The 15,963-nt window shown below is 46.0% G+C and overlaps 2 protein-coding genes across 2 annotated transcripts; one reads left to right on the plus strand and one right to left on the minus strand.

Annotated features, from left to right (window-relative positions):
* Positions 1-6,189: 6,189 nt before the first annotated feature.
* On the minus strand, positions 6,190-6,681 carry LOC136468918 (uncharacterized). The gene has a single exon (XM_066467318.1). The coding sequence runs from the start codon at positions 6,679-6,681 to the stop codon at positions 6,190-6,192; it is 492 nt and encodes a 163-aa protein (XP_066323415.1).
* A 3,735-nt stretch (positions 6,682-10,416) lies between these two features.
* On the plus strand, positions 10,417-11,240 carry LOC136471723 (defensin Tk-AMP-D1-like). Its single transcript, XM_066469478.1, has 2 exons — positions 10,417-10,561; positions 10,669-11,240. The coding sequence occupies exons 1-2, from the start codon at positions 10,495-10,497 to the stop codon at positions 10,848-10,850; spliced, it is 249 nt and encodes an 82-aa protein (XP_066325575.1). The 5' UTR covers positions 10,417-10,494; the 3' UTR covers positions 10,851-11,240.
* Positions 11,241-15,963: the final 4,723 nt, after the last annotated feature.

Raw genomic sequence — 15,963 nt, forward strand, 5'->3', positions numbered from 1 at the left:
TTGGTCGCTTTATCGAATGTAACACTCGACAAAGAGAGGCTTTGCTGAGTGTCAAGATAAAACACTCGACAAAGAGGCCAATTTCTGTTATTCTGGGAACCTTCTTTACCGAGTGTTTTGGCTTTGCCGAGTGTATTCTAATGGACACTCGGCAAAGTGACCATTAAAATCTGGTCGTTGCATGCTTGTTTGCCGAGTGTATTGGGCGTGACACTCGACAAAGTGTCTAAACTTTGCCAAGTAGTTTTGGGCTTGACACTCGGCAAAGTTTAGAAACTTTGTCGAGTGTTTTTCCGTCGTGCACTCAGCAAAAGCGCCATCACCGTGCCATCCTGTTAACTTTTTTTTGCCGAGTGTTTATTGAAACTCAGCAAAAGGCTTTGTCGAGTGCTCGATGATTGACACTCGGCAAAGAGCTCTTGTCAGTTAAAATGTACGTTGTGTGCTCTTTGCCGAGTGTTACACTCGGCAAAGCCTTTGCCAAGTGTTTTTGGGGCTTTGCCGAGTGCCCCTAGCACTCGGCAAAGCTACTGTATCCCATAGTGGCCAGGTCCACGTCCCATGTTGAGTTTACTAGATTGATTAATTCATCAACCGTCAACACTAAGTTGTTTCCTCTGGTCGTTTGGATCTTAAAATTATGTCTTCCTGATATCCAGTTATCCTCCCATATATCTTTATCTATGTACCATCGCCAACCCTCCATATGTATCCTTGTTTGAAGCATTCAAGTCCAAGCCAGAACACTTTGCCATGTGTATGACCTCCCACTCTTCAGCTTTGCCTTCAACAGCAATCTAGATAGTATCTAGCTCTAAGCACTCTAGCACATAAGGATTCTAGGTCACTAAGAAGGGTCCCAACTTGTTTTGCCAACATTGCTAAGTTGACGGACTGTGAATCCCTAAAACCCATGCCTCATTTAGCTTTCGGCATGCACATCTTCCACCACTCTTGCCAATGGACTCATCATCATCTCCCCCACCAGTACTACGAGATATCACTTGTGATAGCCCTCTTGTTAGTTTTAGCACTAGAGTAGTCAGTTGTTCTTGTTAGTAGTTAGTTGCTCTCTCATGTTGCTTAGTTGTAGCTAGCTAGTACCTTGTGAGGTGAAGTGATCTAGTTCAAAAATAATCGCTAATAGACTTGTGCAGGGTGCTTGCTTGAAGTGAACTAGAGCTAGTGCTTGTAGTTGCTATTAGGGTCACGAATTGTACTAACTACTTTGCTCCATTGATTTGGGAATTGTAGAAAAAAAAATTATAGGCTATTCACCCCCTCTAGACATCTAGATCCTTACAAGCGTGGTACTAAGAATAGAAGATCACATTCTATGCCATCAATACTTTAGAGCTGAATGTGAAATCATATGTGGTGGCATGGAAATGAGAGGGCTCAACTTGTAGCTTAGCGGATGACAGTGTTCGACAATAGTTTCGGTGGATCAAGTCATGAAGTGGGTGGAGGTCGCAAGGCTAGTTGTGGTGATGGCAATGGAAGAGGGAATTGATTCATTCTTATGTTTCATATTTTTGAACTTAATGTTGTGGTGGACTATGCGATGTGATGGACAATATTGTTTAAATTTGAATTCAAATTTGGATTAATTTGTTTGAATTTGTGGTTTTGAGTATTTTTTATTTCTATAAAGTAGTATTATTATTATTCGAATCTATGCCAGATTAAATATATATATATATATAATATACCTAGACAATGGGAAAAATAGAACAGGAAATAGGGGCCTTGATTCGGGGCATCCTGGTGGAGTTGACCTCAAAAAATAAGTCTCTCAAAAATAGCGATAACTATTAAATCCTAAATTGAACCAAGCCATTATAAATCCAATGATTCTAAGAAATATCACAACTTCACAACTAATAGGGCCAATGCCATTTTATATGTAAGAGAACTACTTGGGTCCATGTGCAGACAGACAATATTTTTGTATGGACCAAAATGCCCTTGTCATCCCCTTCCTCCCCTTCCCCATCTTCCTTCCCTATGTGACATCGCCACTTTCACCCGTGCAATTGGCGGTGAGCCCGACTATGAGATTACCAGCAGCAGCCTGCGTCACGTGGGTCTGACTGGCGAGCTCGGTGGGTGACGGAGCCAGCAAGCACGAACACCAACCACTAGCGACATTTGCACTATGGTCCTGAATCTTGACACTGAGGCCCTTGCAAGCCTCCGTCGTGGTGGTGTGCTAGTGGACAACACACGCTCCTCCCCTTCCCTTGTGTGCGAGATTGTTGTAGCCACAAGCATGACTCACTGCTATGTCATTGATGCGCCAGTCTTTGGGGTGATGATGTTGGCACCCAAGACAACACACTGACCATCTTCACCGAAGGCGACAAGGGCATGGTCACTGTCATAGGGTCAAAATCACGGCAAGCATTGTTGTTCAAGTCGGTGTTAGAGTACGGGTCTCTGGTGGCTCAGGTGGGCTCAAGAACACAAGAATCACAGAGAGAACGCAATGGTTTATCCTGGTTCAGGCCAATCGGTGCCCTACGTCTAGCAGTTGATGATCCTTATACTCAAAAGCACCCAAAATCGGGGGGTTACAATAGGGTTGTAGAGAGATTTGGTAGGGGGTTAACTCGGTGCTAATCCTAAGGTTGCCTCACCGCCAATGGAGCCTTCCCCTCATCGGAGAGGAGGAAGACGACAGGATGTGGTGGAGGAGCTCTTGGTGCCCCTCTCTAGGTTGCCTTGCTCTCGATGCTGAGCAAAGGCCAAGGAATAGAATGGAATGTCTTCTAATGATCGTCTGAGTTGCCTCCCTCCTAGGTCTGATGTTATCCCTTATATAATGAGATAGGTCAGGTACATGTTGGTTTGGGGAAGTGAGTCTATGGTCTACATGTGTCGGAGTCTAGGAGAGCCTTGTAGCAACGCGCTGTGGACCATGGCGGTGTCATGGAGCCGAAGAAGCCTTGGGCATCGTCTGGCTGCTCTGTTATGACACTTTGCATGTCAGGCTATGTTGGCTTGGACTGGTCTCCCCTAGGTGGACCTTCTGGAGTCTTCTTGGCAGGTGAAGGTCGAATCTAGGGGTTGACTGTGCGGGCCTAGGATCCCCCAAGCCCCTGGAGGCCACTGGGAAGCTTTGTCTTCTTGTGTCATGCCCCGTGTGTGACCTTCTTGAGAAATTGGTCGACAATGTTGTGCCCAAGAGACAGCACTGGGGAGCCCCCGAGCCTCAGTAGCTCTGGGCATGTCTTCTTATGCCCAGGCCCTGGCTGGCATCGTTGCCTGGGGCAGGAGCCAAGGGCCGAGCAGGAGTGTCAGCGTAGATTAGGAGCCTCAGGGCTCAGGCAAGCCCCCGAGTCCCCAAGCGAAGGTCACGACGTAGTCAGGCTCATCAGGGTTTCTTCTCTAGAGGGTGCATGCGAGCGTACCCGATGGGTATAGCCCCTGAGCCCTCTGGCGATCCTAGAGGGGTCAGTCAAGGGGCCTTCTTCGTTTGGGAACCATTGGACCCAAGGCTTAACATACCCATATGTTATGATCTTGTTAGGAGCCCCCTAGCCCTTCATGGCCTCACTTGGCATGATGGCGATGAAGGGATGAATTTGATCTTCTGGTGACCAAACCCTCCTTGGTGGGGATGGCTTCCATTGACAAGGCCAGGTGATGATGGTGTTGATCCCTTCGTGAGTCTATGTCACATAGGTCTTCGACTCAAGCGAGGGCTTAGTGAACTCGTCTGGAAGTTGCTGACCTTAGGCCTAGGGATGCCAGTCCTTTCTGATCGGAGCCTACCATGGGTCAGGTGATCAAGACCATCTGGGCTCTGGCTTAGGGCCATCTGATCACTTGGAGCACCATGCCCTTTTGATGGCTATGGTAGCATGTCCTGATCCTCTCAAGCCAGCCTTCTAGGGCTGACCTTCTATGGCCATAGATCGAGGTGCGAGGAGCACGTCGAGCCTTGGACGGAGGCCCTCATTGGGCCCACCACTCGACGGCTCCCTCCCCAACTCTAGGGAGTTGGTTGGTTTTTGGGGGTGCATCACCTGAGTGCCCATCCATTAGGGGGTCATGTTGCTCTGTCTGGGGAGCTAGCACAGCCCCTGAGCCCGCTAAGGCCTTGAAGTCTTTAGGGGCTTGGATGAGCCTTTAGCTCAGGGCTGTTGTTCCCTCGATAGGCTGGGCTACCATGACTAATAACCTCGGTGGCCAAGATTCTCATGCCCATGCTACTAGCGGGTAAGTCCATGAGAACTCCAAGTTTATGGTCATTCCATGCCTTGGTCATGTCCCCTAGGGGGATATTCTTAGCTTCTCGGCTGAGCCACTCGTATAGTTCCCGAGCCCGTCTATCGGTGCTCGGGGGCTCACTACCTCCCTCGATGGGTCACCCTGAGTGGCTCGAAGCCAATACTCGGACATCGCTCTTCCAGAGAATTAGGACGCTTCTAGGGTGTCCCTGGCTACAACTGCGTGGGCTCATCTCCCGAGCAGTCCCTCGCACTTTGGTATTGCCCTAGGGTGACCTTGAAGCTCGGGGGAGCCAGGCATTGAACCCTAGGTGGCGCCCCCTTCTAGGGGAACATCGCTTCTGCCCCACTAAGGGGTGGCCTCGTGCAAGGGGGTTAGAGGTATGATTATTGAAAAATAGGAAGGAACAAGCTATAGATAAAAATGATGTAGCGGTTTGATGTTCCACCCATTGTCGTACTCCTTCTGTGCCATGGTGCTAATCTTGTAGGCACCCGGCCAGATCACCCGCGAGATACAAAAGGGACCTTCCCAAGGTGGAGACAGCTTGTGGCCCCTCTTGGATGGGGTGGATCTGCGAAGGACAAGATCACCTACAACAAAGGAACGCTCGCGTACCCGCTTGGTGTGATAGCGGCAAAGTCCCTGCTAGTAGCCGGTAGATCACAACACGACGGTGTTCCACACCTCCTTGAGCATGTCGATGTCCGCTTAGCATTGTTCCTCAGCCTCGTTGCTCATCGTAGAAGTGGACACATGGGGCATCAAAGTTGAGGTCGGAGGGGATGACCGCCTCAGCCCTGTAGACAAGGAAGAAGGGGGTGTACCCCATTGAGCGATTCACGCTTGTCCTCAGGCTCCAGAGCGGGGAGGGAAGCTCGTCCACCCATCATCCGGCATGAATCTTGAGCTCATTGTAGATGCAGGTTTTGATCCCCTAGAGGACCAACCTATTGGCGCGCTCAACTTGGCCATTGGACTCAGGGTGATAGACCAAAGCCCAATCCACCCGAATCCGCCAGGCATCGCAGAAGTATAGGAATTTGTGACCTGTGAACTAGGTTCCATTATCAGTAATAATGTGATTAGGGACTCTAAACCTGTGGATAATGTCCTAGATGAACTTGGTCATCCATTCTAACATGAGGTTGATGATGGGTCAGACTTCAATCCACTTGGTGAACTTGTCGATGGTGGCTAGAAGGTCGTCGAAGCCTCCAAGGGCCTTCTTGAATTCCCTAACCATGTCGAGGCACCAGACCATGAATGGCTAGGTGATGGGAATCATCTAGAGAGCCTAGGATGGCAGGTGACTCTGCTTGGCATAGTACTGGCATCCCTTGTAGGTCTTGAAGAGGTCTCAGGCATTGGTGAGGGCGATTGGCCAGTAGAAGACATGCCTGACAGCTTTCCCCATGAGGGCCCATGGCGCTGCGTGGTGCCCATAGATGCTGCCGTGGATGTTGAGGAGCAGCTTCTATCCGTCCTCCGAGGCGACTCATCGTAGGAGCACCTCAGAGGCGTTCTAGTGATAGAGCTGTCCATGGAGGACTCGGTAGCACTTGGCGCGCTGAATAGTCTACGGGCGTCGGCGATGTTGACGGGGAGGATCCCCCGCTCGATGAAGTCGAGGAAGGGTGTCCTCCAATCTTCTAATGCCTTGGACGAATGGATGGAACTCTGGCCCGGCACGTTCTCGATGTCTTGGTGGGCTAACTCCAGACTTGATGGAGGAACACCCTAGTGTTCTAGAGTGTCGGTCGTCTGCTCCGGGGTGGCCTTGAGGGCTTCGATAGGCAGGCCGCTGCTCGCCCCACCGGAGGCAACCGACTCTTGCCTTCTATGCTTCATGGGGCGCACCGGCAGGTTAGGGAGAGCACCAGCCAGTGGCTTAGTGCCCCACCGGCTATGCATGGTGACCGCAAGCATGCACCCCTAGGGAGACGGAGCCCCTTAGGTGACGTAGGTTGAGGTCGAGATGGTGCCGGTCGGGGCAGCCATCTTGCCCTCCACAAGGCGGATTGATGGGATGTCAAGGATGTCAAGGAAGACCCTAGCTGGCGAGGGCTTCCGAGAGGATGCCAGCTTTGCTAAGAAGTTGGCTTCCTCGTTGTCCCGTCGGAGGACGTGATGGATCTCGCAACCATCAAACTTGTCCTCCAATTTCTCGACCTCTACATAGTAGGACTCCATCCTCATGTCATGATAGGTTGACTCCTTCATGACCTGGTTGATAACTAGTTTGGAGTCTCCTCGCATGAAGAGGCATCGAGCGCCAAGCTCGACGGCCGCCCGAATGCCGTGGAGGAGCGCCTCGTACTCTTCAACATTGTTAGTGGCCCATAAGTGAAGCTGAAGGGCATACCTTAGTTTTTTGCCACTAGGGGGCATAAAGAGGACCCCTGCGCCCGCTCCTTCGAAGTTGAGGGAGCTGTCAAAGTACATGGTCCAGTACTCTACCTTGACGGGGGCGGTGGGGACCTACTCCTCAGTCCACTCTACCACGAAGTCGGCGAGGGCTTGAGACTTGATCGCGGTGGGGGGCATAGGTGATGTTGAGGCCCATGAGCTCGAGCCCCCACTTGGCAATGTAGCCGGTGGACTCTCGGTTGTTGATGATGTCTCCCAAGCCACTAGAAGTAACGACCACCATGGGGTGGCTATCGAAGTAGTGTCGGAGCTTGGGCTTGGTGATGAGCACGGCGTAGAGGAGCTTCTAAACTCTCGGATAGCAGGCCTTTGAGTCAGAGAGGACCTCACTGATGAACTACACTGGATGTTGGCCCTTGAGGACATGGCCTTCCTCCTCACGTGAGAAGTTGTGCACATTCAAACATATCGTTTACTTATTATAGTGCTTTTCCTAGTACTGAATGTGATTTGTTGTCTACCCATAAAGCTTTCTATACTAAACCACATATAATGACATTCATGTTGTGATCCTTGTGTTCAACACAAGAAACAAATAGAGGTATATTTTATTCTTCTTGAGGTTGTTGCACCTTGCCTTATGCATTGATGATGTTACCTTTTATCGCTAGAAAAACAAGTAAAGCTAAAAATGATTTTGATCATAAGAATACAAGTTCCATGCCTACTCATGCTTTACAATCTCTATCAATACTTTGATCCCAAAATGTTTTTATTTCTACCCCCAATACATAGTTCTCAAAATTTCCTAGTCCTATGTCGGCTTTTTAGATGTGGGTTCGAGAATAGGAACTTATGGAACTTAGTTTTTTTCTTGACATGATTGAGACTTGGTTGGTTAGATAGATGGCCTTCCAAAGGCATGCTTGACATTGTAATAAGTTCTTTGACTACTTTGTGAGCTACAATACACTCATGTGTTTCACATTACCGTACATTCATTATTTGTGGTTTGAGATGAGATGTTTCATTATATTGTCACATGAATACCCTTGAAAATTCGATCATGTTATGAATTTATCATCCATTTCATTCTTAGTGTAATTTTAGTCATGACTAATTAACATGATTGTGCTTAAGTGAATAGACCATGATAACTCAAATACATGTATCTCCTCATTCTCCCTTGAGTTAATTGATTATTCACTTAGGGGGGACTCAAATGCTTCTTTTTGACAATCCTTTCTATTTTCTTTTGGGGACGATCATTCATTCACATTATTAATTATATTATTAATCCAGTGGATCACAATTCTGAAAAAAATACATCATTGAGGTAATTGTTTTGAGGGGGAGCATCCTATAAAATGTTTTTTTGTGGTATGTTGTGTCTATTTTTTCTAAAAGGGTAAATTGTACAAAAATTGTAATGAGAATCGAGTCATCGACTGTTGGAATAAATGGGCTTGGCCCAATAGAATTTCTGAAATTCCCATGAAGAAATCTCAGAGGCCCATTCATGTGTGAGCTAAGAGAGGGGAGTGAGAACCTTTAGTCCCACCTTGCTTGTGGAAGTGGAGTAGCCATACTTAAATATGTAACTCCTCTCCACTTTCTTAAGTATAGTGTGAGGAGGAGAAAGGAAGCCCACATGCGCGCACGCTCGCTCAACTCGCTGGGCGGGGTGGGGCGGGGTGAAGGGCATGTGGCACCTGCACGAATGGTCTGCCGAAATTTTGGCTCCTCGTTAGTTTTAGTTTTTGGTTACTTGGCCTTTCATTTTGTAGATAGAAGCCCTAAACATTTTAGATCATGATTGCGACAAAAAATCCGATTAGACAGGCCTATATAAGCAGCCTATCGGCCATACCAAAATGAATCTAATCGAGCTAGGGTTTTTACCTCTTCTCGCTGCCGCCGTAGTCTCTCAATCTCAATTGCCTGCATGCACCGGCGATCGGCAGAGCAGGTCTCCGGAACCCTAGTCCTTGTGATTGTGCGCCGGAAGAGGACAAATAAGGTTTTTGGGAAGCGCTCTTTGCGCGACTGCTCCCAACTTCCATGATGGCTTGTCTTCCAAAGGTTGTGTCGGGACATCATCTCCACCACCAGTAGGCTCGTCGCATCTTCAATGGAAACTTTCCTCCACCACTCATCGACGACTTCGTACCACCATCAACAACAGCGTCTCCACCATCTGTGACGTTGTCTCCCTCTGTAGTCGAAAGGTACACACCCTGTGATCCAATATCTCTATCCATGTTGTTCAATCTGGCTAGTATGCGAGCAATCCTCATACTAGTATTTGTGTTCATGATGTTTAATCATACTAATATACGATCTATGCTTATATTAGTTTTTGTGTTCATGTTGTTTAATCTGACTAGTACACGAGCTATGCTTATACTAGCGTATGAGATTGTTATGATTTATGTTATGGTTTTAATCTAGAAATTGTCTATTTTCTCTACAATCCAAAAACCTTATTGTAGGCCTTTTCCTGATTTAACTATGGCTGGTTTTGCTGACGCGCTGAGGTCGGAAAAGTTTTCTAGTGCGCACTTTAAGAGGTGGCAAGTCAAGGTCACACTCTAGCTAGAGACCATGAAAGTGTTCTGGATTACTGCTGGCATGCCCGAGGGAAATATCTATGAAGAAGATCAGAGAAGATTCCAGAAAGCCAACAATATCTTTAGAGGAGCAGTCTTAACATTCTTGCTGACCATCTGCTAGATGCAAACTTGCATATACAAGATGGGAAGGCGTTGTGGGATCATCTGAATGCTACCTTCGGTGCATCAGATGCAGGCAGTGAGCTATACATCATGGAGAGCTTTCATGACTACAAGATGGTTGGTAACCAATCTACAGTCAAGCAAGCTCATGAGGTTCAGCGCATAGCAAAGGAACTTGAACTCCTTAAGTGTGTCATACCCGACGAGTTTGCGGTTGGATGCATTATTGCCAAGTTTCCTCCTTCACGGAGGGGCTTCGACACAATTCTCAAACACAGGAGACAGAAAATGTCAGTTAAAAATCTGATATCATCTCTTGATGTTGAGGAGAAGGCTCGGGCCAAGGACAACACTGGGAAGGGGAACGAGGGTCATTCTAGCGCCAACTTGGTGCAGAAAAATCCACATGGCAAGAACGACATGTAATTTGGAATGGAGGGGGGTATTTTATATTATTCCATGTTGCACCGACGTCATTTTTTTCCATGCCAACTAGGCTTAATTCCATCTTCCTCTAGCTCGTCAGTATGTGTGTTGCTCATCTCAAATAGCACTTGTCTTAATTTTTACATGTGGTAGTTATTAATGATTTTGTTAGACAGTTAATTAAGTTTGTGATTCAATCTGGTGCTCTATCACTTTGTCTTGTAGCTAAATCAAACCCTGTTTGCATCAAATTTTATTTTATTTTAGGTGATTCATAGATCTTGAAATTTTGAATTAATCTTCGGTAATCATTTACCCCTTCTGATTGCCTATCTTGTATGAATGGATCGCATACAATGTTTTACAGCTGAAGAAGAGCTCGTGCAATGCACGAGGGCTTTCAGCTTGCTCGCTTCCTCCCTCGTTCAACGGCCACTAGTTTAAGTTCGAACCTTGTACGCATGGAGGCGCCAGCAATAGTTGTGGTTGAATGGCTAGCCCTGAATAACGGGGTGCATGCTGTGCCGCCTGCCAGTAATCCGCTGTTATGTTTATATATATCTCCGTTCCCAAATTAAACAATGACTAATCTTAGCGCTAGCCCATCATCATGTCATGTGAGCTTCCATATATCATTCCACCCCGTAGCTCCGCCTGTTGCACAAAATTCAGAGCTGACACCGTGGTTCAGTTTTTGGGTAGATAATAAACAAAAAAAAGGAGAGAGATGGCACTGTCTCGCCGCATGGGCGCCGCACCATTCTTCGTCATACTTCTCGTTATCGTCGCGGCAGGTGATCTTCGTCATCAGTTCTTGGCCGGTGTGTCAAGCTTTGAAAGTATTATGGAATGAATATGTATCCGCCGTGTGTGTGTGTGTGTGTGTGTGTGTGGTGTGCAGAGACGGCGACGGCCAGGGTGGTCGTGGAGGAGAAGCACTGCCTGTCGAAAAGCCACGCGTTCAAAGGCCTGTGCTTGAGCGACACCAACTGCGAGAGCGTATGCAAAACGGAGAAGTTCACAGGCGGCAAGTGCAATATCGACGGCGTCTCGCGCAAGTGCTTCTGCAAGCAAGTCTGCTAGGGAATGACCGGCGGTACGGCAACAAATAAAGATTTGTCCCAGCCGTCGATCATGGCGTCACGTCAGCCTGTTGATTTGTTCCTCGCCGTCTCTGTGAGGCCATGGTCGCCGGCCGGCGGGTTCCTCCGTGCTGATCTGGTTACAGCTGCCGTACGTTTGGTTTACTGCATGTGCGTGCGGTCATGCATATAATAAATAGACTATGATGCTCTTGTACGTTTTAGTATGGGTTGTTCGTTATTTTCTAGTGTACTCTATTTGCGAAACACGTTGTAGTTAACGTAAGTATGTATTTGCATTGCGTGGAGGCCAACGATTTGCCTTGATTGTACAAAAAAATCATATATGTTTGTGATGAGTATCTGAAATGAAATGAGCACAATGCAACCTTTCATGCTTGGAGCCATGCTCGCTTCTTCTTTTCGAAGCAATATGGCAGACTGTATTCATTCGGGATAGTTACATCATTGATCAAAAAATCTAGAATGAAGCTAGGGGCTTATTTCCAAGTACAATTTTGCTTAGATTGCATAGCTCTTCTTGCTAACTCATGTGCCGCCTGACTTGCCTCCCTGCTGCAGTGCTCAATTGATATGTCCTAGAACCCACTCCATATGATATTACACTCGTCATACAATACAGCTGCCAAATTTGTCGAAAATCCTCCATCCTTGATTGTTTGTACCACCTCCATACAATCTGATTCGAAGATCAGCCGATCACACCCTATGTGTTGTGCTAGCATCAACCCTTCTTTCAACGCATATGCCTCGGCCATCGGCACATCCACTAGACACGAAGCAATGAGCAGCTGCTACAACTCCCCATGTGCAATCTCTTAAAATTGCACCCACACTTCCACATCCAGCATTTTCATCGAAAGATGCGTCAACGTTCACCATGAATTTTCTTTCTGGAGCCTTCATCCATCCCTGCCGTAGCTTTGCTCCTTTCTTCGTTGCTACCTTGTAGTTCTTGGTTAGAGCCGCCATAGACATAGCTGACCTCGATGGCCGTTGGGTGTTCTCCCCATGAACATATTGTCGCCTCTCCCACCAAATATACCAAACCCCAGTAAGAATTAACTCCACCAAACCCACATCCAGCACGTCGACCCGCTCACCTCTTCTAATAATTTCCTCGAGGATCACCAAGCCTGAGTGGTCAGTACCTAGAAGGCGTTGTATACTCTCCCAAATACCAAGCGATCGCCACACTTCCCTTGCTCGGTCACATGTGATCGAAGAGCATATGCTTGATATCTTCCACTCCATTTTGGCACCCCGCGCATCCTCCGGCCTGATGAGGACATGGCACCTTCGGATACGAACAATGATTATAAGGTGCGCTCGTTCCTACATTTGCATAGTGACTTTGGTTATAATTCACTTGGTTCCACATGTACATGTCACTATTTGATTGTAGGTTCAAATGTGTTTGATAATGGAAGTTCATCAAAGTTGAACTTTCGGTTCGTCGGCAGCCCGACAGTGCGTCATTAGAAAGGCCATAACTCATCCATCCGGAGTGCGATTGAGGTCAATGAACACTTGATGGAAATCTTGTTTGATAAGCTTTCAAATAGATCTGGTCCCATCTCAATATCACGTCGGCAAGGCCTCCAAATCACCGATATATTCTGTCGCTATTTTTGGCGGGAGCTACACTGTCGTCATGGGCTTGTTAGACATCCTTGGGACCCAGGCCCAAGTTGGAGCACGCCCCAAGAAGATGGAGAATGCCTAAGAGATGGCCTTGGATGTCCTCCTCCTTGGCCACCACCTTAGGAGGCCAGCAAGGACGTCCAAGCCAAGCTAGAGGCCCAGTCCAATCCGAGTTCGAGTCTGTCTCGGCCGTCAGGACCAGTCTGCAGTAAAACGGACGCCCAAGACGCATCCGAACTCCGTTTTTGATGATCCACGTATGGATGGAAATATAATTTCATAAGGAAACCAATAGAAGTGGTCCCACATCAAAATTCCATCAGAATCAATGGGAATCATAGAAACAAGTTGACATCCAGAATCTGTCACGGCGCTGCGTCGTCGTCTTTTAGGCCGTTGGGCCTTGTAACGTGTTGGGACACCTTTAGGACGTGAAGAGGGATCCTTGGATGTCCCTTAGGCTATATAATCGGTAGCCACCACCTACTTTAGGGTTTGAGTTTTGCTTAGATTATTCTGTCAAGAAACAGTTTCGCCGTTCTTCGGTTTGTGAGACCCCAACTCGTGAGATTAATCTTTCATCTGCAATTTGGTTGCGTTCTTTCTTGTTCTTGCTTGTGTTCTTCGTTGCGCAGGTAGGGATTAGCCTTCTTGGCAAGGTCAATCTGGTCCGTGACTTGGTTAATAACTAGAGGAGCGGTGGTGCTAAGATTGCAGGGTTCGATCTTTCGATCTGAAGCCGGATCGGTGTGTCATTCTCCGCCACAACGATAGTTACCATCACCTGACGGAAGATCGGGATCCCCGTCTCCATTAAGTGATAATCAGAGCTAAGGTATACCGTCAGGTTCACTTTTATTCCCTAGTTTGAGAGTTTCGCATTCGTCCTATAGTCCAGTGCCATACTTGTATTTCCTATCTAGAACCTTCCACGCCACAGCCTTTGCATATTTCAGTTTCAGATTCCGTTGTTGAGTTTGTGTCCCAGGTCAAAGTCTTATTGCTGGTTTAGATTGTGTTCTTTTCTAGTTTGTGTTGATCCCTCCATCCGCCGCTATTCCGTATCACCATCGGTTTGCATCTTGTGTCCACTAAAACCCTTATTCGAGCAGCTTCCTTAAAACAGTCATAACTTTTGCATCCGAACTCGAAACGAGAAAAAATTTATATCTATGGAGAACGCCAGAAAATTTTAGATCTATTTCATCCCAGTAAACTTGGGTTCGCAAAAATTAGATTTGCGAAATTCGATTAGGAAAATTGAGTTTCTGGACCCACAAATTTTGGTATGCTTTTTAGAGCACAATCCTAATTTTCTATAGGCCACATCTTTTATTCAATTGAGCTCAAATTTTTTGTGGTTTATTCTTGTGTGCTCCTTGCTGAGAAAAAAATATCAAAAGAGCAAAAGCAAGAAAAAAAAGATTGGACAAAAAAATAAAAGAAAAAAAATAGTAAAAGAGAATAGAAGATATCGAAAAGGAGCACATAAGGAACACTCAATAGCTCTATTTTTTGTTATACCTTTTGCCTTATTCACATCCGTTGCTACCTTTAATACTTGTTTCCTTTTATCCTTGTTTCCTCTCTTGTTTATCACAACTGGTGATAGGAACACGTATAGGCTAGTAACTAGGATAAGTGCTCTGGACATTTATTCAATATTGCTGTCTGTCATTAACTTGTGTGCCACATATATATATTTGTTCTTTTACGTGCCTCCCAAGCTCCACATATACTTCAGATCGATACAGAAAAAGACCCTTGCAATCTTGGTACCACTGCCTCACAGGTATCACGAACCAGTCGCCGGTTGTACCGCCACTGCTTACGTTGGTAAGAACTTTGTAAGAGCTTGGTAAGACGCTTCCACTTGCTGTGAAAAGTGACACCACTGCAACCACATAGTCATTTGGTAGGGATAACTTTCACTGTTTGTTCCTTGTTTTGTGTTTACAATGACATGTTGTTCGTATCCACCGACTTATGATGGTATAGGTGCTGATGAGTACATGGAGTGGGAAATTGCCATAGATAACATATTTGCTACTTGCTTTATGTGTCCAAGGAGGAAGGTAAAAAATACAGCTAGTGTTTTGCGACATTCTGCTTTATCTTGGTGGGAGTCTTTAGATCCTTCTAATAAACCTCAAACTTGGAATGATATGAAACTCCTTATGCGAGAAACTTTTGTTAATCCACCTCCTGTTTTGACTTCGTATGCTGAGGTGCACCATTTAGAGGAAGAGTCTATTGTTATTCCTCTTGCTATGACTAACCTTCTGTAGAATAATGTACATAAGCGAGAGGATGACGTGGAAGAAAATGAGGAGCTCACAACCTCATATGCAAATTCAGAACCATCACTTCACCATGCACCTATTACTCCTGCTGAGAACATAGGTAATGCCCATGGTCCTACACTCATGGAAGGTGAAAATTGTCTTAATGTACTAAATTTTTCCATAAACTATGCTGTCATAGAGCAATTGTTAGTGGAGCCATCTCTTGATTTATCTTTGTCCCATGATAATTTGCTTGATGTTCCTTGTGACAAAGATGAATTGGTTGAAGATGCTTTAGTTTTACATGTTTTGGAACCAGTTACTTATGCTGAACATAAAAATTTGCTTCCCATTGCTACCGAAAAAGATGAAAAGAAATTATTGTATTCTTCAAATACTTTGGGTTATATTGAGTTTGATACTTTATATGCTCTTAGTAGTTTAGAAGAGAAACTTAAATGTGTTGAATTGTCATGGTTGTCTACTTGTATATATCACTTTATTGGCAAATATAATTGTAAACGAGAGTATATGGTGCATCGTGTCTATATTTGTTCAACTCTAAAATCTCCTTTCATTGTACAAAAATATGATCAACTAGAGGGCACCAATAGCGATAATGTTGTCATGTCGAAATCCCCAAGTTTTGTAATGAGGCAACAGGTTAAATTTCAAGAAGGGGAGCAATGTTGGCTACTACCGACAACTTGTCCTCTAGCTAAGCTCAAACCGAGTACGGTTTGTTGTCAAGAAGGGGAGGATGATGAGGACATGGCACCTTCGGATACGAACAATGATTATAAGGTGCGCTCGTTCCTACATTTGCATAGTGACTTTGGTTATAATTCACTTGGTTCCACATGTACATATCACTATTTGATTATAGGTTTAAATGTGTTTCATAATGGAAGTTCATCAAAGTTGAACTTTTGGTTCGTCGGCAGCCCGACAGTGCCTCATTGGGAAGGCCATAACTCATCCATCCGGAGTGCGATTGAGGTCAATGAGCACTTGATGGAAAGCTTGTTTGATAAGATTTCAAATAGATCTGGTCCCATCTCAATATTACATCGTCAAGGCCTCCAAATCACCGATATATTCTATCGCTATTTCTGGCGGGAGCTACACTGTCGTCATGGGCTTGTTAGACATCCTTGGGACCCA

Source organism: Miscanthus floridulus, chromosome 8 (assembly GCF_019320115.1).
Source record: "Miscanthus floridulus cultivar M001 chromosome 8, ASM1932011v1, whole genome shotgun sequence".
Taxonomy (NCBI): domain Eukaryota; kingdom Viridiplantae; phylum Streptophyta; class Magnoliopsida; order Poales; family Poaceae; genus Miscanthus; species Miscanthus floridulus.

What these genes read in the sequence shown, in the direction of transcription:
- LOC136468918 (XM_066467318.1), bottom strand. Translation starts at nt 6,681, where the DNA reads ATGTACTTTGACAGCTCCCTCAACTTCGAAGGAGCGGGCGCAGGGGTC.
- LOC136471723 (XM_066469478.1), top strand. Translation starts at nt 10,495, where the DNA reads ATGGCACTGTCTCGCCGCATGGGCGCCGCACCATTCTTCGTCATACTT. An exon ending in TCTCGTTATCGTCGCGGCAG is followed by an intron (nt 10,562 to 10,668) that starts GTGATCTTCGTC and finishes TGTGGTGTGCAG; the next exon opens with AGACGGCGACGGCCAGGGTG.